At 45.4% G+C, this 24450-nt stretch overlaps 1 protein-coding gene across 3 annotated transcripts in view; it reads left to right on the top strand.

Annotated features, from left to right (window-relative positions):
* MAML3 (mastermind like transcriptional coactivator 3) overlaps positions 1-24450 on the top strand; it is a 246418-nt gene that overhangs the window by 217790 nt on the left and 4178 nt on the right. For 2 of the 3 annotated variants that reach the window (XM_059843808.1, XM_059843810.1), the window contains 2 exons: positions 19478-19714; positions 21802-21889. In XM_059843808.1, coding sequence (XP_059699791.1) covers positions 19478-19714; positions 21802-21889 — 325 coding nt within the window. The remainder of the gene's footprint in view (positions 1-19477; positions 19715-21801; positions 21890-24450) is intronic. The other variant, XM_059843809.1, reaches the window with a different exon arrangement.

Below are 24450 nucleotides of genomic sequence, written 5' to 3'. Positions count from 1 at the left end.
TAACTCTCTGGTGGAGAAAGGCAAGATGAGTTTCTGATTTTGAAACATGAGAGAGCTCCAGCACTGAGATTTGCAGCACTCCAGAAACCAGGAGCATCTTGTCCTGTGAGTTTCTTGCAGAAGCAGTGATTGCCAGGGAGATGCATCTTCCAGTGATATTTACAGCTTGATGTTGATTGTATGGCACAAGTCATTAGAAACCTGACCATTTTCTTATTCTCTTCTTACTGTGAGTAGGGCATTTCACTTCCAGGTTGTGGAAGCTTGCAGATCACTTTCTTACCTATCATCTCACCTTCCCATTGGAATGTGTTTGCCAAGCCGAAGCAGCACTTCGGAGCTGAGAGAAACTCAGAGGCATCTGATGTCTGAGTAGGCACCTCTGGTTAAAGTTAAGCTCCCAGATCTCCTCTCAGTGCCAAGTGGCAGCTTCAGGGAGTGCATCCAGGGAGGTTGGTCAAGTAGCACCTTGCTGTACATGCAGGGATGTGGTTTCACTGCCTCTGGCATGTCATCCCCTCCTTGGGCTGGGAACCAGCAAGCTTGTGGCATGTTGGTGGCTCTGACAGAAACTAGCTTGGAAAACTTCTGATGAAGCTCATCAGAAGGAGGCTTTTAGGGAAGACAACATTCCCCTTTTGTCAAATGGCAAGGCAGTTTTATGTCAGAGAGCCTCTAAAGAGGCTCCTCTCCCAGCAGCCATGTGAATGAAAGATCACAGGTAAAGGCTGCTTGGGAAAAAACATCCACCACATTTTTCCTTTGTACCAACTTTGACGTTTTTCTTTCAGATGTGAAAGAAAGAGCTGGCAGAGGATGCCTTCCCTTCCTGCAAATGAGATTTCAGTACCCAAAGAAGTTGACAGTGTCCCTCTCTGTCTTATACTCTGACACAGTGGAAGGCTTCAGCTTAAACCTGGTAGTTATGCCATAATTGTCTGAACTGATCTAGGGGGAAGCTGTGGAAAAGTGACACATGTATCCCTTCTTTTTTTTAAATGTCACTCATCCAATTGGCTTTTAACAAGAGCACTCTCCAGGCCATCTCTAGAAGGACCTGTCTGCTAATGGGCATATATCACAAACTTCTTGATCACCTCCTCTTCCCAGGCTTTTTATTGTTTGTTAAGGAGCATTGATGTGCTGCAAGATTCTCGTTACAGTAATTCCAGTGTGTTGGACTAAAAAGTCCTCATGGGAGCTGAGAGATGAGCTAGCTGATCTTCTATGTCACAGCTTTCTGTGATTCCGTCGTTTGTATGTGACACTTCTCTAAACACTGCCCTTAGAGAGCACTGCTGGCAATACAGGTCTGAAATGCTGGGATTATGCAAGGAGATCCTTTCTAGCTCAAAGCAAATCACTTAATAGAAGGTGTAGACAGCTTAACCAAAGCAGGGATTTTGCAGTCTAAACATGTGGTGCATACTCAGGAGACTGTGGCTCGACTCCCATTGTCTGCCACTCAGGTTGTGACTTGGCATGGCAACTCTTTGGGAGCATGGTGCATTGCTCTGCAGAGCTGTCATCATGCTGAAGAGCCACCCCAGGAGAGCAGGCTGCTGAGCAGCCTCATAACCTGGAACATGCTCTGGCAGCTGGACCAGAGCCTTGGTGCAGAAGAGCTCCACACCTTCCTCAGTTCTTCCACTCATGGGTAATCTCTGGGGTTACTCCCTGCTTGGGGGGATCTCCTGTTCAGAAAACTTTGCTTGCAGTGGACACAGCAGTGAGTGAGTGCTGGTGGTGTAGCACAGCCCGAGAGACACCACCACAGCCATGAGCACTGCTGAAAGCAGCTCAGAGCAGCAACTGTGGCCATTCTTGGCCCTCATCTCCACATCCTCCCTTAAATCTCCTGACAGCAACTGAGCCTTGCTGTGGCATGGCAGAGGGGCCGGGTGTGTGCCTGGTAGTGTGCAGCACTCAAGTGACACCTGACAAAGGGGAAGCAGTTTTCTGAAGGGGGAACACACAGCTGTCAGCTCCCTGCAACCATGATGGATTCATAGGGCTCTGCTGCTCCATCTCCCCCTGGCAGATATAAGGAGATGCTTGTCTCAGAATCCTCAGGAACTGACACTGCCTGGGCCACAGAAAATCCCACAGTTTTAACCAAGAATCCTGTTGTCTACTCCTGCCTGCTCCTTAATCTATTTTTTTAGTGACATTGCTCAAAGGAAGTGGAAATCACATAGGATAGAGAAATTTATTTTCTTTCTTGAGTCTTGAGGAAGGCTTTTTTGTCAGTTGATTTGTTCAGGTGCATGCAGACAAGAAATACAATTCTGGGCTTTAATTTGGAAAAAATGTTTTATCTGAGAGTGTAACTAAAGCATGCTGGCACTGTAGCTGCCTGGATCATGTTGCCTTGCTGGGGCTGGGGCAGTTTGTTGGAATTGGAGGAAGTGTCACTGTTCTGTAGGGGTGGAGATGGTAAGGCATCAGGCACAGTAGTGATTTGTCCAAAATCTGCATTGTGAATATATCAGGCTGCCCTGCCAAAAACTAGTCTTACAATATCTTCTCCTGTGTAGGGTTAATAAAAACATATCCTGCACACTTCCTAAAGCTGCATACACCCACCTGCCCCCTTTCCACCAGCTAATGACCTGTCTGGAAGCAAAGAAATGTATCTGTTCTTGGAAGACCAGTTAGCTGTAGGCAAGATGGCACCCCAGGCTTTTTGCCTGAAAGAAAACAGGTTGATCTAAATAAGATTCTGAAATAAGTTCCTTTTTTTCCCTGTATCAACAGCACGCAGGACCCTAAGGCCACAGTACTTCCTTACAGTCCTACTGACAGAATGCTCTGGATTCCAAGGAGCTCTTCAAAGAGGGACAACTTGTTTATATTTACTCCTTTTTGATCTTGCTTTGTGAGCACACAGAGCTGTCCTGTCCCTGAGCAAAGAGAGGTGTGCTCTGGCTGCTGGAATTACTGGGACAGTACAGGGCATTCCCAAAGCTGAGATGAAATGCAAACAGTCAGCTAGCTATCACTTGAGAAAAAATCATAAGATAGAGTAAGAAAGTACTTATTAACATAAAACTGGAGCTGTTTTTGCATCCTGCTTTTTCATTATCTCAGTAGGGAAAGGGTCTGTGTTGTATTCATGTCTTAACTGTGGTGAAGTGAAGGGGCCTGATCCTTCTCCAAGACAAAGGTGAGGTTGTGGCCAAGGTGGCCTGTGCTTGCCCAGTGCTGGAGTGGTTGCTCAGGAGCCATGAGAGCATCGGGCAAAATGCCATTTAAAAACATCAGGGACAAGGATTTGATGGGATTCTCTGTCCGTTCACTTGCCCTGGAATTGGTACCACAACCCATGTGTAGATATTCTTTATGGAAAAGAAAGCCTATGTTAGATGTGTGTTCTCTTTTATGATTTCTCTCTCTTGAAATGGATCTGACGACTCTTAAAATTTCTGAAAGCTTCAGAGGAGGAAGAAGAGATCTCTGTGTGCTTGTTCAGCACTAGCCTCTAGTTCGCTCTCCTCAGACTTCTCCCCCTCCCATCTACTCATGAGCATGGATTGGGAACAGGATGTATCAATTCAGCCTTATCCCAGCAAGAGATAGCTGTTGCTATTTTGGGCTCCATGGGTGCACCCTGCCTGCCGTGAACCTAGCACAGTGGAGCATTTTATTCAGCCTCCTCGCTCGTTTGAAAGGAGGCTGTTGAGCACTCTGACCACCACTGAAGCCCCATTTTTACAGCTGGCCATGAATTTCCAAGTGTGCAGTGATATCTTTAGCTCTGACTCCAGAGATTTCCTGTGGAGCTGCAAGATGCAATCCTGCAAGTGCACTGGAGCTAAATATACTTTCCTGAGCTGATATGCAGCCAGACAAACAGGGGCAGTGTCAACACCAGCCTTTTCCAGTGCTGAAAGGGTTGAGTCATTCTGGAAGAAGTGAGGCCTAGTTCAATTAATTAGGCAATTAAATTTGTTTTGGTATTTAACCGATCTTTGGACCTCTCTGTGTTTATCTTGTTTGTACACTTCTAGAAAATGCCGTGTGACCATTGCAGAGGAAGTTTTCACCCTCCAGGCAGACTCTGGATGCAAAACAATGTTGTAGGTTTTCACTTGTATAAGGCCACAGCCTTTAAAGAGTTGAGAAAATAAATTTTGAAGCAGTCCAAATTTAGTGAGTAAAAACCAGGAAATGAGACAGACAACACCGGTTTGTTTCACGTACAATCACCAGACTGCCAAATTGCTGCCACACAGTTTAGATCATAAGGAAATATTTTGAGGGAATGAAATAAAGCTAATTAGTCCTTCAGTTTGTGCACCTTGATTTTGCCATTATAAATCTTCAGTCATTTTCTCCTGCAAACAGCTGTGTCCATGCCCAGCACCTACTCAGGATGCAGCACCTTTCCTCCTCTGCATATGCATTTGGCTTTTGATCTGTGTGAGTGTGGAACTGTTTGGTTTTCCAAAGGAAGGGTGCTTCCAGGTGACAACTATGGCTGTCAGTGCACTTACAGTTTCCGTGGAGAGCTACAGGACCTCCGTGGAGGTTCACAATGTGCTGTGAGGACGAACAGCAAGAAGACAGGGCCACTCCACAAGCTTCCTGTACCACTTCCCCCAGCAGCTTTTGAAGGCTTGTGGCTCTGCCTTGACTTGCATCTTTGCTGATTTTAGTGGCTAGCCAAAGCAGCTGGAGTTTGCTGCAAGATTGCTTCTGAAATGTCAGGGAGAGGAAGAATGAGGTTTACTTATGCTTGGGGGTTTTTTCCTGAGCATTGTCACCATGCCTTTTTCAGGCAATGGTGTGTTTTTATCACTTAGGAGAGAAATGTCTCATTGTAAGCAGTGAAAACATGCACTACTACCTCAGCTCAGAGTAACAGAATAATTTGGAAAGAAGCCAGGAAAGAAAACATGCCACTTACAGTTAAATAAAAATAATACTTCTGGTTGATGAGTATAGGGCAACAATGCACATTGCTGATGTGTTGTGCTTGTTAAAGAGCTGATGATTTTGCAGTGACAAACTGAATGCTGAAGTCTGATGACTGTTACAATTTGGAGATGTCTGGCAAAGTTAGACATGTGTCATCATGCTAAGAATCCAAATCCTTTCTGTACAGCTGAACTGCCTTACAAAGGTGCACAGGTATTCTGGCTGCAGGACAAGGAAGTGCAAGCACTGCGGTTGAGTTGTCAGAGATGTCCATGACACATGAAAGCAGCACAGCACTGGAGAGTCCCAACACTTCTGCCTGTGGTGTGGCCTTCCTGCCTGACTGCTGGATTTCTCACAGAGGAAATGCCCCAACCTGAGCATTGGCCATCTGTGGCAGCTCCTAGGATGTCTTGGAGAAGAGGCCTGGCAACTTTGGAAAGACCTGGAGTCAGCCCACTGAGTCAGCACAGTAACTCAGTGGATATAAACTTAGCATTTTTCTAAAAGCAAAACCCCCACTGCATTTCATTCACAGCAAAAAGGGGAAAGATTCTCTGTCTTTGTGCCTATCTGTGGTAGCAAATCCCTAGCAGCATCTTCAGCTGCTTGTTTCCCAGATCTTGGTAGCTTTTGGTGAAGCCCAAAAAGATGCCAGCACCAGGATGGATAGTGATTCTGATGGACACCACAGCTGCCAGTCTGTGTGCCAGAGATATCTCAGTCTTACCTGTGTTTTCATACATAATATCTAGAAAATCAGGTGTGGGGTAATTAGGTTGAAATCCAGTGAAAATTCAACAAAATGGTTGCACCCAAAGGATACAGGTCAACATTTTCAGGGGCTACCGTGGAGATGTCTGAGTGCTTTGATTTTTGGACACTAAGAAGCAGATGAGAGTCTTCAGAGACTCACAAAAATTGTGACACTCTTAGTAGTGATGACTGCATCTTTTATTTGAAACATTGTGAAATCAGCTTACCAGCTAGAATCTCAGGAATCTCACCTCACATGGTGTTAGGGGGAATATTTGGTTAACAAGTTTGCTAATGAAGCAACAGTGCTGCTAAAAAGTGACCCAGGCCTGTTAAACCTGTCTGAAGTAAGAATTGTGATTCATTTAGGTGTTTCCTACTAGGTACCCAGTCTATTGCAGTGTTGTAGGTAGTTTTGGAGGAAAAAAAATTCAGATGCTAATGACAGTTACAGCTAAAACCTAAGGGGAGGTGGAGCTAAACAAAAGAAGGATTCATTAGAGAACAAAAGAAACACTGGAGACTTTGAACCTAGGAGTCTCCCACACATCAACTAGGTGTACAGCCAATATGCTACAGATGCGTGTTACATCAACATATAAGGTAATTATATGTCTACAAAGGGCTGAATGCATCTGTTTGATATTTTGTAGTAAATTATATTTAAGCAGGTGGGAAGCTGCAAACTCCCCAGTCCCTCCACATGTCAGAAATAAGGTATTAAGAGGTCCAAAGCTATCTTCTGCAGTTTTGTAGACTCACAGCTGACAGCCACACCATGTGTTGGTAAATTGGAGCCCTGCTGTATGATTGGGAAGTACAGCCCATGGTTTCACAAAGCCACTGTTGGCTTTGCTTCATGAAAGTTTTGAGGTATGAGCTCTCTGGGCAAAGTCTTTTGAATACAGACAAAGGATGAAGTAGCTGGAAGGAAAGAGGCAACCCATATCAATGGGGATTTCAGAGCCTCCCTTTTTCCATGGTTCACCAGGTGAACACTGGTGGGATGCTCAGAGAGGGACCCATGTTTGGGGCAGGGCACACACAGAGCTCCTAGCCAGCCCCTATTCCCCCAAAGACCAACTGATTCAGCCTGGAGAGCAGGGGTGTGCATAGCACTGATTACCAAGAAGACTGTGCAGTCAGACTCAAAATTATTGGCCTCCAAATCAGGATTTAGTCCAGCGAAAAGTGACTGCTGTGCCAGTAACCCAGGGTGTAGCAGAAGGAAGCCCAAGTAGAGGTACTTACACCAGAAAGTTGTACTACAGGAGTTTGCCCAACAACCTGCTTTGTGCCTCACTGCAGAAAATAAAGCAGTATCAGTGTCCAGAACTGACTTTTCGTGATCAGGATTGGGAGTTCCTGGCTTTACTGTAGCTTTTCTTATTTCTTCTGAGGAGAGTGCAGATGGGAGATGTGAATAAGATGTGGCTTTTGCTAGTGACTTCTACAACAGCCAGGCTGGACCCTTAGGGTGGGGCCAAGAAGATCTTAAGGGAAGCAAGAAAGGGGATGGGATTCTTGCAGCTGCAGAAAGATCAGGGTCAGAACGCAAGTGCATTACAGACACTTATTCATCCATAGGAAAGCATCCAAAATACGCCATTAGCACCACGTTCTTCAGAATTGGATTTCTTTAGCTCTAGATATATTTGTATAGTTTTTCTCGTGCTGTTCCATTTTTTTTGCTATTGCACATTGGTCTCTCATTGAGCATTTGAATAGAAAAGCTGCTTTGGAAGATATTTAATTGTAGGTTGCTCCCTTTTTCACTATATATTATGAAAAAATGTAGTAAGGAAATGTGAATGCTCAGCTAGAGGAGGTCACCGACAACCTAGGCACCTGCCAATGTCATTAGCTCCTTTGGATTTTGCACTGTAGGGACTTAAAGGAAATGTTCCCTAAAAATAGCCATCCAACTTACAAAAATGAGTCAGCCAAACCTTCCTTCAGCTGAGCCGCAGCTGCCGGAGCATTCTGAGCAGTGGTAATAGCTGCGTTATGGATGCTTTTTCCTTTTCTCAGGAGACTCAACTTTACAAAGGATAAGAATGATGGATGGGAGATCTGCCCTGTTTTCAGTTAAATAACTTCTAATATCACCTAAAGGGGAGCAGAGAGATTCTGTCATTCCATCAGCATTTTAGATTTTTGTAGAGCCTGGCCTTGGTTTGGTGACTGGGATTTGCCACTTACTGGGGTTTTTTTTCAGATACACAAACAGCTTTGCATTGGGACCCTGAGACATGGTCATATTCACAGTGATGACAGGTTGTGTTAATGAAGGGCATCATTCTTTGCAAACAGTGGTGGTTTTAATTAATAACTCCAGCAGGACTTTTCTGAGATTTGCATTTTTCTATTCCATGTCCTTTTTAAGTTACTGAGATAATGAAATTACAAGGATGAAAGTGGGGGCAGGGGGAATGCAACTCAAAGTCTGGAAAATAATTGCTGCATTTTTTTCTAAAGAAAGACTGTAGTCTTCATTCCCGTTAGTGATAGCTCAAACAAGGCACCAGAGTTGACTGGCAACTGCACCAATTAGCAATGCTGCTGTTGGTTTGTGAATTGCATGTGAAATGTAGAATTTGTCCAGAAGTGCTAATGCAAATTGCTCAACAAAAATGTGCCTTCTGTGTCAAGTCTTTTCACTTGTTCTGACACAGTGATGTCTCCCCAGATTTCTCTGATCGGCAGATCCCTCTCTCAGTTGACAGCTACCAGAGCTCATAAAGTAATGAAAATATTTCTTATTGCCATTAGCTGTGTCTTTTCAAGGAGGACTCCAAGCCAGCACCAGCTACTCACTATACAACATAATGATGACTTTTATTTATAGCGTATTGGACTTCACATTTTCAGACTTAAATGCTAAAAGCCCAGTAAATGCCTAAGATTTTACCTGCACAGAAGTTCAAAGACCTGGTTATCTGCCACCACAGTAATTTGGTCACTTTTCATGTGTTCAGCATCCCCTGTTGTTGTATATGGTGATAACCTTTGTACAGCACTGGAGGGGGCTGAGTTGCAATTGCCATGGGAACTGTAACTTAACATTTCCTGGCTTTTTTAGCACATGATAGCTCATCCTTAAAATGAGTTTTCTGTAAGAGAAGAAGTAGTAAAGCAAGGGCACAGTGAAATAAGGGTATTTGCACACCTACAGAATATAAGATAGTGTATTTAGCTGTATGCAGATTGAAGTTGGATTTGTTACACTATTTAGTCCTAGTCCCAGTTTAGGAGTCTCATTGTTCTGGGCTCTCTGCAGATGCAGGATGTAAATATGTTTCCTTCCCCACAAATACTTCTAACCTAAGAGCAAGATAAGAGATAATGCAGGGAGACAAACACACCAGGGAGTACAAGGAAACAGAAGAATTCTGGACATCATGGAGACAGAATCTTCTACAAATATAACTATACTGGGGCACGGTTCAGGGTCCGATTTGGGTGATTTGGAAACTCTCCTCCCAAGAATGACATCCAGCAGGGAGGAAAGCATGAAGGCACTTATAGCTAAAATGTAACATGTGGAAAAGAGTGGGTTGTGATGGGGTGACAGAAAGTCTCAGCAGTGAAAGAGAGATGATGTGTGAGGTGGCATATGCTGCAGCTGAATTTGAGAGCAAGGGAGGGTGTGGAAATCCAGAGTAAAGGGAATTGAAGAGAGGGCCACAAAGAGAGAGAGAGAGCACAGGCAGGATGATAGGCAAAAAAAAAGAGCAGGACAGCAGAATTTGGGCAGTCTACAAGCAGGGTAAGATTGCAAGTGTCAGGGTGTGAGGCAGCAGGAGCCTGGCTGTGGGGCTGCACAGAGCATTGGGGCACAGATAACAACCGGGCCATGGACTGAGTGACAGCCAGGCCATGGGGACTGGAGGACAGGAAGGACAGCAGGCCTAGGGAGTAAGATGAGATCCTACTTTGAGCTTGTGCTGACGGATATCCACAAGATAGTCCCAGAGGCAGGGCATGAATTTAGTTGGAACAGACGGGATGTGGCCAGGGACAGAGAGGCAGGTCGGTGAGTCACTGGTGCAGAGAAGGTTCCTGAATGTACAGAGGGAGAACTCACTCTGAGACACGAGGGAGAAGGAAAGGAGGACACAGAGGCAAAGAGCAGCAGCAGGTGGGAGGGTGAGCAGTGACGAACTAGTCTGAGTAACCCTGAGCAAGCAAAGGAAAGTGTTGGAGTCAAGTAGGAGCATTGGGAAAGGAGGACCAGATTTCCAGAAGAAGCTGACAGGCTATGACAGAGAGCCTGGCATAGTGCAGAGCTGCAGCCAGACAAAGAAAATTAGAAACTCTCTGATTCTGCTTCTGTGACAGGAGAGATGTGAAAGCCCATTTGAGAAAGAATCTGTTGGAGATGGAGCCTAAATTCAGTCTAAATCATATAAATCATCAGCAGCAAACTCAATAAGCTTAGAGCTGACAGTGAGAAGAGATAGAGAGTGAGAGCTGGAGAGTCACTAGGAGTCAAAGGTTGTTTGGATTTTTTTTTTCCACATGAAGATAAAGCATGTTTGTGCAGCAATTGGAAAGAGCAAGAGAGAGATATACAAAAGGAGAAGGCAGATGGGGCAAGAGAGATGAGAAGAGAGGACACAGTGAGGTTGCCAGGACAAGAATAAGGGCTGGGGACCACTGATGAGGCCACCTCTTCTGTGACCAGGAGCAGGAAGCTGGGCAGGATGGGAAGTGGGGGTAGAGGGAGATCATGTCTTGCTTTAGTCTCTTACAGGAGAGATCAGCAAAATCCTGTGCAAAGTCCAGTGAAGCAGGGCTTCAGAAGTGAGTCCAAGGCTGCAAAAAGGCAGCTGGGGTTGTGCTGGGAGGGTTAGTTAAGCTGGCAAAGATAAGTAGGCATTAGGAAGATAGCAGCATAGAAGGAGGCAAAAAAAGCATTCATGTTGTGGAGGGAGGAAAAAAAAAAGGAGGAAATGTAAGGTTTAAGAGGTATCAAGGCCATCTAGAAAGACTCAGTCAGCATTAATAAGGACTTGATCAGCAACGCAAACTATGCCTTAGAGACCTGGAAGTCTTGGGATAGTCAGTTCTTCAAAAACTTGAACTCAGTTAGGCCTTGCAAAGGAAGTTAATTCAATGGTGAGGTTTTCCTTAGTTGTATAAATAGAGGGAGCCATACATTATTGGACATATTTAGGTTAAAGACCTTAAAGACAAGGTAGGCACAGCCCAAATCAGAATGCCTTAGTCAATTTTCAGTAAGACTAAGATGACTGTGTCAAAGTAAAGGCCAGGTGGCTAATGGAAACACAAAAACAACATCCAAGAGGGAGGAAAAATCAGAAGAGTTTCAAGTGCTGGAGCTAGGTGGTCTGGGTTGCTTGGATTCAAGGATGTTAAAAGAACTAGCTAATGAAATCCTACACCTGGTTGTGCCATCCCAACCAGCCTGGTTTATCAGCAGCTAGTTATGTGAAACCACAGCAAAGATCCTGTTGCTTTGCCAGGCAGCTGGACCACTTCCCTTGGGCCTGCCAGCTACCTTATGGAAATATTTGGCTCCTGACTTAAGATGGAAGTCCCACCTCCAGAGGGGCTGCACAGACAGGCACATGCAAACAAGGCAAGGGAGTTATTCCAGCTCTCTGAAGTCACTGTCAGGCAGAGGAAGATCATGGAATTTATGCATGAATAGGTACAGATGAACATTCTTCATAAGCACCAATGCTTTTACCAGTCCCACTCATAATCTGCTGAAGCCCACCAGGGGTCTGAGTTCCTGTGTACCCAAGGTACACCCTCCCTCTGCCTCCTGTATGGGCACAGAGCAGAAGGAAGCCCTCACTTCCCCCGACCCTGCTGTGTGTGATCTCCCTCCCCTGAGGGCACGGTGTGAATGAGGGAGGAGAGAGCCGTGGGACACAAGCTGTGCCGGGAAATACCCGGGAAGAGAGTGCAGCTTTACTGCGAGTACCAGGGACATGGGGACACGCTCCCTGCCCCCTCCCTGCATTCCTGCCAGACCAGTCACAGAATCAGGGGCAGTGCGGAGAGGTCCCTGGAGCCATGTAGGAAGAGGGCTATCTTGTAAGAGCTTTTGCCATTCATTTTTCTCTGTTTTTTTTGTTGTTGTTGTTGTTGTTTGGTTTTTTGTTTGTTTGTGGTTTTTTGTTTGTTTTGGTTTGGTTTGGTTTTGTGGGGTTTTTTGGGGTTTTTTGTTTTGTTTTGGGTTTTTTGTTTTTGTTTTTGTTTTGTTTTGGGGTTTTTTTGCCTTGGCAGAAGCAACACCATGGGGGTGACTGCAGCTTCTTCCCAATTTCTGAGGTAAGGTGCCTTCTGCATATGGGAAGGAGAGCATATGGCCCACAGTGTTTATTTCTCAGCCAGGATTCTTTCAGGCTTGGCAAATTACACACTGCTTGCTGAGGAGCAACACAAGTGCCAAGTAGGAATTTCTAAAAATGAAAGATTTAGTTTATCACAGCACAGAGAAAATGATCTGAAAAACACCTTTAAGTGTGAAAAAAATACCTTTTGTTTATGCTCAAACAAAACAAGCAAGAGGGAGTTTAAAAAAATTCCAGCTAGAGTAAAAAAAAAAAAAAAAGTCTCTGCAGTCATCCAGAGGAGACTTCAGACAGCTTCTGCTAGGCATGAGCTAGAGCCAGGCTCTTCAAAATACCTCAACAACCAGTGAGCTCCATGGGGTCCAAGGAGATAATGTGGTACAGGCTCAGGCCATTAGAAGGAAAGGGGCTGCCTGATAATGTAGAATGTTAACTTCTAGAGAGCTCCATTAGAGCATCTTTTTCTTACACTTTTGCTTTTTCCAAGCCCCATATTTTTCCCTGTGTGTGCTTAGAAGCTTTTCTTTCTCTTACATCATTTATTTTTATTGTGCCATTTTCCTTCTTTTCCCCCTTTTCATTGGCCCTGTGTGAGTATTTGTTTAAACCATTTGCCTGCTTTCATCTTCCATTTTTCTCCTCTCCTTCTTTCCAGGAGCTCTCTAGCCATGATTATCCTTACAATTCACATTAGCTTTCCTCCCTCCTGCTCCAGGATGGGCTTTAAGGAGGCATTGATTAAAGCTAAAACCTGCAGCAGGAAAATTTCTATCAGGCACCAGCTTCAGGGCCCAGTGGCTTCCATGAGCTCAGCTCTCACTTAGTTTTTCTCCAGGACCAGTTTCCAAAGTCCTGGGAAATCTACTAAGGCAGAGCTGAGCTGGCACTGAAATGGCAAGTCACAGCTCCTCTTGAGGGGCTGATTTGTATCCTTGGAAGCCCTCAGCTGTGGGAGAAGGCAGCAGGGATGTGGCATGGAAAAGCTTTGGCATGGGCCAGGTTTTCAACTCCCTTTCCCTGCCTTTTGCTCCCTGAAGGCTCCTTCTTGCTTTCTGAGTGCTAGGACACACTGTGGAATGCCATGGTGACACAGCAGTCTTTGAGTGGAGTAATTACAGCCTTCACAATGCGCCTAAAATATAAGGTTGGGCACGCCAGTGTTTCTTCAAACCCTCGCCCTCCTCCCTGCCACCAGCCTTGCCTGCAGGCCAGTGCTTCTTTGGTTTTTCTTTTTTTTTTTTTTTTTTTTTTTTTTTTAATATGGATGTAAAGAGGGTATTTTGGCTTGAATTTGGGCTGAACCACTTTTTTTTTTTTTCTCTCTTAAAAATAATAATACCAATTAAAATTGCAATCGCAAGGAAAATAATTATTTGAGATAAATGAATACTTCTCAGTGCACAAATCCACCTATTATATCCTTGCACTCCATATCATGGTCTTATGGTATGCTAGTGAAACTGGGGGTAAACAAAACTGAAAGTAAGAGTGGTTTCCCCTGCAAAGGTTTCTTTCTTGAGCGAAGGGAGAGATCACCAGAGCCATTATTTGTAAAAGAGGAAATGAGCCTGGTTTTATTAAGGTACTTGAAGTTTAGCGGCATTCTGTTGAAATGCTGCATTCCTGAATCCATCGTTCCTGAATTGCATCGGTTGTGCTCAGGGTTTGTGGAGTGAAACCCCTGGGCTGGAGCAGAAGTGGGTGGGGGAGGGGGGGGGCAGCAAAGCCCCTTCTCCTCACAGGCTTTGAGAAGAACTTCTGCTGGCCTTTAGCTCTTAAAAAGTATTAGAAAAACAGTTGCCCCTTTTAGAGCCCTTTGTTGCTTACTTCATCACCAGAAATGAAGACATTGGAAAATTCCTAGAAGAAAACAAAAATACACTAAAGTCTGACAGATCCTGTTCATTCTGTGGCAGAATAAACTGTATGGAAAACACAGGGAGGAGAGATGCAGGTGAAGAGAGGTGAAAGGAAAACAAATCGGCTGCATGCAGAGGTCTGGTGTCAAACATCAGAGGGATCTTGTTTGCTCAGATACTGCATGAAAGACCATGGCAACCGGGGGCCTGGGGGGAGACGAGAGGTTTGCAGCCCCTCCCTGAGGCTGAATGACAGAGGAAATAGGTAAAGCAATCTGCTCTGCTGAGCCTGCTGCTGGAGCTGGATTGTGAACCAGCATATTCCATCCCTTCGTCCCATACACTGTTTTTTCTGAGGCAAAAAACACCCCCAGAAGTTTGAAATTAATGTATTTGTAATTTCCTTAGTCTGTCAGATGGTACCATTCTAAGAAAGGTGGCTTGGCTGTGGGCAGTCTGATTTAGAGAGAGGATTAAGATCCCTGTGAGACACAATGTCACAACATTACAAGGAATTCAATAGAAATATTTCAGAGGGAGTACAAGAATGTGCTTTCAGGCTGCTCTGAAAACACTGGGTAGAGATGATGTTTTACTGTGACCTAGTGTATGGAAATGGAGTAATATTTTTGACCTCAGTAATAGGTTGGAGATCCTTCTTAACAGACAGCCACACACACACACACACACACACACACACATACAGAGAGACATGCAGGCAGTGCCTGTGTCCCCAGCAGCAGCCCAGGGCTGTGCAGGGACACACAGTGAGGACAGACAGTGCTGTTCATCAGCACTGCGCTATACATCACCTTGTGCATCACACTTTGCACTAGTGTGGTGTTTATCCAGAAAGGCATGCATCCTTGAAGACTTCAAATTGTGGAGATCTGCCATTTCTGATAGGTAATAGAATCAGAGGGTAAAAATGTGATTCTTCTTTCTGATTTGAATCTGTCTTCAGCTTCCAGTCCTTGTATCTGGTTTTGCCTTCTTCACTGGATAAAAGAGCTCTTTAAGGAATTTCTTCCCTCATGAAGGTATTTTTATCCACCATGGTCAAAAGCATCTCTCCGTTCTTTTTGTGGTAAGCTAAATGGATTGAGCTTTTTAAGTCACTCGCTGGCAGGCATTTTCTGCCACAAATCATTTTTTTGTCTACTTTTTCTGCTCTGACTCTAAAATGTAGATGTCTGTTTGTATACATTTTTCAAGTGTCATTCTTCTGATGCAGTGTGCAGGATAAGCTACCTCCTGGCTTCTCTTTGCTTTTTATATTCAACATCCATTCACTCACATGACACAGAACAGCACAGAAAATTATGTTTGTCTGTTTTACACATTCCCAATCCTGCTTTCCAGTCTATGTTTCTTGCAGCTTGTTGGGCAGTGCTTTGCTCCAAGATGTGGAATGCCCATCCTCTGTTGATTTCTGCCAGTAGTTGCCTGGAACAGACCCCTTTTCCCTGAGGTGCCACTTTGGCCCCTGAACTTCAGTGGGAGCAGAGCTGGCTCCCCCAAATGCATCAGTCTGTGCACAGAGGGACAATGGGCAGGCTTGGGTGTCCCCACCTGGTTCTTGGGGCTTCAGCTGGTGGTCATTCTGCTTGTTCTGAAAGGAAATTGTGTGATTGCTTTTAGCTGCAGTTGGGGGATTGATTGACATGTGGAAGGAATAAATCACTGCATGATAAGAAAGAGGCACGTAAGATTTGAGACAAAGAGGAAAATCTCGTTTCCACTCCCCTTTGTTATCCTTTTACTGTGCATAACTGTACATACCACACATGTTACTCTGAGCTCCTGCAGAGTATTCCATCACTCCAGTAGAGCCCTGGAAATACACTGGGAGGACACAGGATTTATCTTCCTGTTGCTTAACTAAGGATCAGTTTATCCACAGGGGGCAACTTCCATGGAGGCATTAAGTAAGCAGGCAAGTTCATCTTACCTGGTGCCCTGCACCTGTCCAAAGCTACAAACCTGTCCAGGTGTGTTATGCTGACCACTTGGAAACAGTGGCTGCTTTTCAGCTCTGTGAACAGGCAGCTCTTTGGCTCCCTCAATACCTGCTTTTGTTCCCAGGGGCCAAGCTCTTAATTCTGTCCCAGGCTGCCTTAGAAGTGGACAGCTGAGGCTGCAGGGGCAGGAGGGCTCCCAGGAGGCTGATGTAGGGCCAGCCTGTGTTTGAACTTGCTCTGTGTCACAGCTGAGGGGCCTTGGCAGCATTCTCCCTTTATGTAACCAGCTCTTGGCTTCACCTGTCCCTCGGTGAGGACCCTGCAGTGGAGCTGCAGCACCGCTGCTCCCGACTGGAATGCCTGTGACTCTGCTCGAGCCACTGTTAGCAGGAGAGCTGTTTGCAGCCTGAGAGCAGCACACAGTGGCTTTGAGTGGTGTTAAAAAGAGCCAGTGTGAAAAATGAGAAATCACATTGTACCATTTTCCCAGATATCACAACCTGAGAATACAATCTGTGTTTCCCCTTCCAGGGCATCTTGTCACTGTCTTCAGGGACCGCCTGCCCACAGAGCACCCCTGGGCACACATGAGCACAGGGCCCTGGGGGAAAGAGCTGGGCAGTCCCCTTGCTGCTGCAGACCCCTGGGAATTACAGGGTGAGCCAAGCTGTGTGCATGGGCCACTGGGGAGACCAGCATGGGTGAGATGCAGCTACAGGCTGGGAGCTGATGGGGGTGTCTGGAGGGTGAAGCAAGAGGCAGCAGTGCCAGTTATTGGAGAAAGGAAAATGCAGAGGCTGGGCAGAGGGTGTAGGAAGGAGAAAGGGATAGCAGGGAATGAGGAGGAGGAGGAGGAGCAGGAAGGCTCAGGGTGCAGCAGGAGGATGAGGGAACAGTCAGGTAGGGCAGGAGCAAAGAGGGTTGTCAGTGAAGCTTGCATTAGTTTGGTTTTTAAGCTCTGTAAGTGTGAAAGTGCTGCACTTAGCCTGAGTTGCTTGACTTGGTGTTCGGCTCCTGTGGTGAGACTGCATCTGGGTCTGGAGCTGCCATGGCTTGTAAGAGGCAGCCCTGTAGAGTCCAGTGTTGGTTCCTCCATCCCCAGTTCCCTGCCACATTGCCAGGTGTCATCTCCACACACTCCCCTTGGAGGACAACAGCAGCAGTGCCAGCTGCAGAGCTAAAGCTCTGGGGAAAAAGCTCTGCTCCCAGGTGCTAGGGAGCATTTTCCTGCAGACACTTTTTGCCTAGGCTGTGCTCTTATTTTCAGGACACACAACCCAGGGCTGCTCCCAGTGATCTCAGGAGGGCCTTTCATCATCAGCTGGGAAGAGTTTTTGCCAAGAAAAAAAAAAGGAAAGGAGAAGAAATGTTCTAGGCAGGAGGGTGGTCTAGATGAAGAAGGCCTGGCTTTAACAACAACAGGAAGTTTTCATGATGCACCTCGAAATTACTAAACACACAACACTGGAAGTGACATCTGTGTGCTAATCTTCGTATTTCCTTCAGCTGCTGCACAGCTCACTGGGCTCATGTCAGCTGGTGGGGTTCCTTTCAAAATTTTCTTCCTTTTAAGCTCCAGAATTAATTTATAACATAATTCATGAGAGAATGGAGTGCTTTCTGCATGGGGTGAGCGTGTCCCTCAGCTGTACCTGTGTGTGCACTAGGAGCCAGGACAGGAATTCTGTAGGAAGATTTTTTTTTAAGGCAATTCAGTGAGAACTTGGGCTGCAGCCTCAAAGGCAGCTGTGCACTGAAGCTCGCAGAGGAAGCTCCAAGGGATGTCACAGCATGCCCTTCGGCTCCTGGGGTTTTTCCCCTCCTTTTTCTTCACCTTGTAGTGGCTGCAGCAAAGGCTCCATTATTTGGCAACATGGCCTTGCTTTTGTCTATAAATGGAAGCAGTTGGCCATTATCCCAGTATAACACAGGATAGTCCTGTGCATCAGTTATGCAATTGGTATCTTGATGACTTCATCAGAAGATGGGGGACGTCCAGGGGGTGGTAGGAAAAGGCTTTTGTCATCAGCTCTGCTGGAGACAGCCAGTAAATGTGTGTCCCCCCAAAGCAAAGAAAGCAGGACCTCAGCAACAGGGGTGGGTGAACGGTTTGGTGCAGGAGCAAGCAGCTGAGGGATCCTTAGTGATTCCTTAACCCCAGCTTGGGGGAGACCCAGCCACTGCTGCAGCCCTGGCCCTTAGGATGCTGCAGAAACCATGCTTGACCAGGCTGTAAAGTGCAAAGTGATGGGACTGATGGGACTGGGGGAGAAGTGGAAAGAGGAACAGGGAAGAACTTTCAAGCCAATATAGATGTTAAAAGGAGAAAGAACCTAAATATTGGAGAGCTGCCTTTCAGCAAAACCCTTCAGGGAGTATCTGTGAAAAGTGGAGATGTGGACAAATTGTATTTGTTATTTCCACAGGAGGGTCCTTGAAAACCTGACCTTCATGCAGAAAGGCTGACCCTCATTTCCCAAGCTACACTCAGCACTGAACTAAATCCTTTCCCTGACTAGGTGGGGATGGGTGCTGCAAGATCACATTTCTGTACACCCAGATCACACAGTGACTGACAGAACTCAAAAGCCCAGCGAGGCAGGTGAATCGGAACCTCACCCTGGCAGGTTTTGCACAAAGGATGCTAAAGCAATACAGGTCCTTTCCATCGAGTTGGTGGTTTTGAATAAAGTACCTGTCGTCTCTATCCATCAGTTAAAGAGCGTCTACGGGCTCTTAACACGCGAGATAGGGACCGGGCCCGCAGTTTGCAAATACGGCATCGAGGGCAGCGTGGTGCCGAGCCGGCCCCAGGGAGCGCCGGCGGGGTCGTGAGTCCCGTTTGCCCTGGCCGCGGGACGGACGGGCTGGGCGGGGGCGGCTCGGAGGCCCTCAGCAAGTCCCGGGAATGCTCCCCGGAGGCCCCGGGAAGAGGCGGGCACCGCTGGGCTCCGCCTGGGCAGGGCCGCGGGTCAGCAGCGCCACCTGCCGGCAGCGCCGGGAGGGCTCCGGCTGCCCGACCCTGATCCCGTCCTTCCTTCCCCCGGGACGCGTCTGGGATTTCCCTCCCGACCCTTCGTCGGTGCTTTTCCCAGCACTAAAAGGCAGCAAATTGGATTTAGAACACGAAGAGAGAGTGGGGTGAGTGCAGGGAAGGCGCTTGCCCTGATTCCTTCCAGCCGCACACACTGGTCCAGTGCTGCAGGATGGAAATCTTGAATAAACACATAATGGAGTTAAATCCTGAAGTTCTGGAGAAGAATTAGTGCTCCCACAATTCATTGTGTGCACCTAACACCTTGGCTCCTCAATCCAGGGGGCAATGTTAAATTGCGGTGTTAAATGAAGAGATGGAAATGGAAAGGAAGCGAAAACACTTGTCTCCTTGAGAAGGGAGAAAAAGTTTAGAAAAGCATTACTCTGAAGCATGAAAAAAATTTAGCTCACAACTTCATTATTTCACTATTAATTAATTATAAGGTGCTCCTGCTTTACCTGAAGGGCTTTGAATTCCAGGAGAAAAGAGGAACCTGTTCCCTGTGGGGAGCAGTCCATGGCTCGGTCTTTCTCTGTGCCTCCTCAGCTTGGTGAGCTGCATTTCCCTTGCCTGTGGAGCAGGCAGTAACAAGGCATTCCCTCTCTCTCTGCACAGGAGCACCAGGTGGGACTGTCGCGGCCCGCGGGGCCCATGCAGCCGACTGTGCCGGCGGGCTCCAGCAGCATAGTCACAGGCACCAGCTCCGGGGGACACTTCCTCGGGAGCCAGCCCCAGGCAGCCATCATGAAGCAGATGCTGATCGAGCAGAGAGCGCAGCTCCATGTGATGGAGCAGCAGAAACAGCAGTTTCTCCGAGAGCAGAGGCAGCAGCAGCAGATCTTAGCAGAGCAGGTACAGTATCCATCTGTCTCCAGCGCATGCTGGGATGAGCATGAGCACTACAGGCAGTGCAGCACCAGCCCTTCCTTCTAGATTTGGGAATTCTCTCTCTGTGGGTCCTGTCAGAGTATTTCAGCAATGGTTGTCAAAGAAGAGGTAACTGTATCAGTCCTACCATTAGCTTGGCAAATATTACCCGTGTTTCCAATGGTGCACTTGATAGTCACGTTGGATTTTAGGCACTGGAAAAGTTAGCTCTTAACCTGGCATCTAATGGTGCATTTAGTCCAGCCGAAGCAGACTCGGCTGCAGCTGCAGTCACAGGTCCTCTCCCCTAGCTATAATTGTGGTCTTGCATTGGCAAAATCTGTGCACAGCTGCGCAGTGATCTGGGACAAAGAATGGACGTGGGTTAAAAGAAGAGTTAGCAAAGAAAAATGCTACTGTTTACCCAGACCAATTCCTTAATCTGGTTTATTGAGTGCCAATAGGAGCAATTGGGTGATACGAGGGAGAGACAGCAGCAAAGGGAGAACCAGAGACTGAAGTGGGAGAACCGTAAAACCACCTCTGGCAGTGGCAATGTGGAAGAGCTGCATTGGAGCTATAACCTGCCTTCCTGAGCTCCTGGGCTTTGCAATATGGATGTTAAACTACACAGTCTGAACAGTGGTGTGTGCTTAATTCAGGTGTAGTTTTAAAGCAGCCAAAGAGAAAACCAGTGGAAAGTCACACAGCTGAGTTTCTACAAGATACCCAAGTTTAAAGTTGCAGCCCCCTAATGTTACATAGCTAATGCTCTGGTAGGTCAACAGTTGCTTTAAGCTTCTCTTCTCCTCTCTTGCTAAGGAAAAACAGCTTAAGACCATCTGCTTAAATTTGTGTTAGAACACATGCATGCCATGTAACCACAGAAATACAGATTGCCTCCCCCCCTTTCTCTTGTTGCCCCTGAGAAACAGAAAAATTTACTCTCAGTGAACAGGAAGGATACTCCTAGAAATATTTAGGATAAAGAAGCCTGAACTGATTCAAGCGTGAGCAAGTGCATGAGAGTGAGGATGCAGTAATGCATCCCATGGATTGGGCCAATTCACATATATACAGCCAAGAGCCAATAAGTGACTTGGATCCTGAAGGCCAGCCTTAAAGTGTTAAAAGGCCACCAAGCTGAGGCTGTCAAGTGTGCTGACACACCTTTCACAGATGAAAAATGATAAAGTCACAGTCCTCAGGCTCCTAGTTTTGGGTAGTTTGTGCCTAACAAGAGTCCCTCTTTCTTTTTGATGGTGTGTAACACATACTTACGAATGCAGGGATTAGTACTTCCTTCTTTCCTATTTCTGCCATTCTCCTACCTTTGTTACACATAACAAAGGTAGGAGAACAGTATTTGTAAAGCTGCAGGTGATGCTCACAGACATGCTCTTTCAACCCTTAGTTGAGTACACTGTAGCATCTGAAAGCTCTGGTTTTATAATCAGCCCTTGATTCTGTTTCTAAATATTCACAAGTATTCATAGAAAACAACCACAGAGGATCAACATGGTCTGGATCAAGGGAGCATTTTGCAGTCACCACTCCCCAAATATCATTCACTGAAAACACAAGAGGAAATGTGCCTTAGTAATCCATTTCTGTTTTGGCTCAGGAATGTTCCAAGGCTGCAGTGCTTGGGTCAGGATGCAGCAAAGTCTTGCACCAGGAACACAAACCTCTGGACCTTTGCAGGACTGAGGGAAAGAAAGTGTGTGTATGGCTACAGTTGCCCTTAGACCTAGATGAGCAAAGTTAGTTCACACCCCTCCCTCTCCTTTCTGCCTGAAGATAGTTAAGCTGGTGCTGTAGAGGTCAGGGTGAATGGCTGTAAGTAAGGAGTGATGATGTTGGCCTCAGTACATGTTCCTTTTTGAGCCAAAAAGAGTCTGAGTGCTGAGTAGTCCAAGTGCTCTGAGGAGGACTCTCAGGATGACTTTGCCTGTCTCTCCAGAACACCTCACCCGATAAGAACCACTGCAAGTTCTGCAGTTTTGCCACCAGCCCATTAATTAATTATTCATCTCTTTCTCTTCTGCTTTCTTTCTGTCCTTCATTTTCAGCAGATGCAGCAGCAGTCACATTTGCCTCGGCAGCATCTGCATCAACAGCGAAGCCCATATCCAGTGCAACAGGTCAATCAATTCCAAGGTAAAAGTCCAGTTGTTTTTCCTGTTTTGGAGTCAATGCCCTAAAGGTAGCAAATGTGTGAAAGCTTGTGCAGTTTGTGACTGCAAGGTTTTAATCAGTGTGCCAGAAGAGGAATACAGGCTGTTGCACACACCACATATTTTGCCAAAGACAAATGCCCAAGTTTGCATATTCAGTTATGTTTATATTTTCCTTTCCGCTCCCTTCAGTGAAAACTGCTTGCTTTTCTTTTTATTATTATCTCTTTTTTTACCCCCTCCCTTTTTTTTAAAATTACATTTATTTTGCCTCTTTGAAATCCAGATGTCATGGTTTCATTCATGGATTTATCTTGTTGACCTCTACTCTTATGAGGTTTTTTTCCAGCTAGCATTTCTGACTGTATCTTGGCTTTGCCCTCCTTCATTCCCCACTTTATTTAATTCAATGAGCTGACAATTTAAGAGAGGTCATCCTTATCTGGAGAAGGGACTGATAAATGTCAGGTGTGGGAAACACAGTAAAATATCTGAGGTGTAAATAGAGGTTTTTTAATTATCTCAAAAAAAGCACAAGTATTTTTTTGATGTGCTCCTAGGTAACTGAAGAATGTAAGTGCACTCATTTTGGCTTAGGAAAAGAAGTTAATTTTGAGCTTTTTAGGTGAAAAGCATCAGCTGCAGTCTTCACTAACCATGATTTCTATGTAGACATGAAATGAACACACACTTGTGCTGTATATTAATGATCATATCATGTAGATGCAACAGAAAACAAGGGAGGCAGTTCTGGACATTTCACATTGCTTTCACATTCTGGTTCCCAGGACCTGAACAGGCAGCCACATCTTCTGCTGGCATATATCAGGGTGGCTTCTTCTAATCACCTCCCCATTTTTATCTTTGGCACCATAAGTTCTGTATGGAATTACTTTTTCCCCCAGTAATTCATTTCCAAAATCAAGAAGTGTGTATGCACAGCCATCCACTGAGATGCACACATACAATCTCTCTGCATTCATGCTTCTTTGAAACACTGCCTTTTTATGTATTATTTGAAATAAAGAGAGAAGAGTTTAGGCTAATCTGACAGAGCAAGGAATTCATTTTGATAAATGAACTAATTTAAATAGTTCACCATTTTTTCCTTTATAGCCGCATGAATATAGTCCAGTGCAGTAGGTTATGTGTAAATGAGACCAGAAGGTGGCCTAAAACCTTGAAATCTGTTGCATTTCTCTTTTAACTACTCCTTGTCTGATCTCCTGTCACTTATGCCACATACAGTAAGTTAACAAAAGTAGTATGTGAGCCACTTGCTGTTAGTGGCTCTTTTGGAGCTTTTTAACTGCCATTTTCAATTAAAAAAATAGCTAAAGATGCATTAAGATTTTAACATTATCTGTATCTTAAGCACTTGCTGGAGTCATCATAAAAAGACTGTTTCTAATCATGAAAGGAGCTGATCTAAGTTAAGAGAAATCAAGGGAACCCCAGTGCCAATCATTAAGAAAGCTGTTTGATAGCATGAATAAAGTAAAAGCTGCCACTACATGTGGCCTGTTCCAGTGAGATCCAGATGGTCTCACTTTATGCTACAAAATGTTTCATTTCCAGCTGTGTGCTGGAGCTAAAAGCATCCACCAGAAGCTTATGGTGCTGCAGGAAATGGAGTTGTGGCCATCCTCTGTTTTATATAATTGAATTACATGTATAGAAATGTTGCCTCCTTTATCCACCCATTTCTCATGGAAACCAAGCCAACGTCAATAACAGGGACCAGTGTTCTCTGCTCCCCATGGATGTTCAGGGATGTTGTCTGCCACTGTGGAACAAATAGGGGTGATTTAAGAACATTCAGATTCTGTTGCAGAGTTCTGAACTCTTAAGCAAGGATTTTATATTTACACCTGGCATTTATTAACATTTGAGCCTGGAGCAATTGGGTGCCTCATACACTCTGAGCTTCACCTGCCGGGTGTTGTATTTAGTCAGTGACTCAAATCTGCAGAATTTGACTATTTAGTTAGTGACTCAAATCTGACTGGTGTCTTTGGTAGGGACTCAAATCACAATGAACTCATGGCATAATCTGAGCTCCAGGTAACTGTCTTTATTTAAAGATAGTAAATACAGAAGCATATTGGCTTCCCAGAAATCAATAGCTCCCTCCTACCCCTGAAAGTAAGACACAAGCATGGTTAAGTTATCTGTCACAGTGTGGAATTTAACAAGGCTAGGATTTTCTGGTTTCCCATCACTGGCCTAAGGTGAAGTAAAGTGTGCTTATAGTATTGATTCACTAATACACTCTCCCTGCTTTAAATGTCCACAAAAACCTGATTTTTCTTCTTTCCATAGAATTAATCAGTAGCAATGCTATAGAAAATACATTCATTAATGCCTCCTGAGCTATTAAAAGAATTTATTGGCCTTCTGAGACTGACATTTCCATTTTCAAGGCTTACTTTTGAAAGGCAATGGAGATATTTAAAGGAGAGCTTCAAATGGTAAACTGAAGTTCAGCTGCTTTGCTGCTAATGAAGAAGACCAGTGGAATTTTTTCCATTTTCTTGCTAGAAG

Source organism: Haemorhous mexicanus, chromosome 4, assembly GCF_027477595.1.
Source record: "Haemorhous mexicanus isolate bHaeMex1 chromosome 4, bHaeMex1.pri, whole genome shotgun sequence".
NCBI classification, from domain to species: domain Eukaryota; kingdom Metazoa; phylum Chordata; class Aves; order Passeriformes; family Fringillidae; genus Haemorhous; species Haemorhous mexicanus.
The sequence above is the reverse complement of the archived record's forward strand: the minus strand, read 5'-3'. Positions and strand labels throughout refer to the sequence as shown.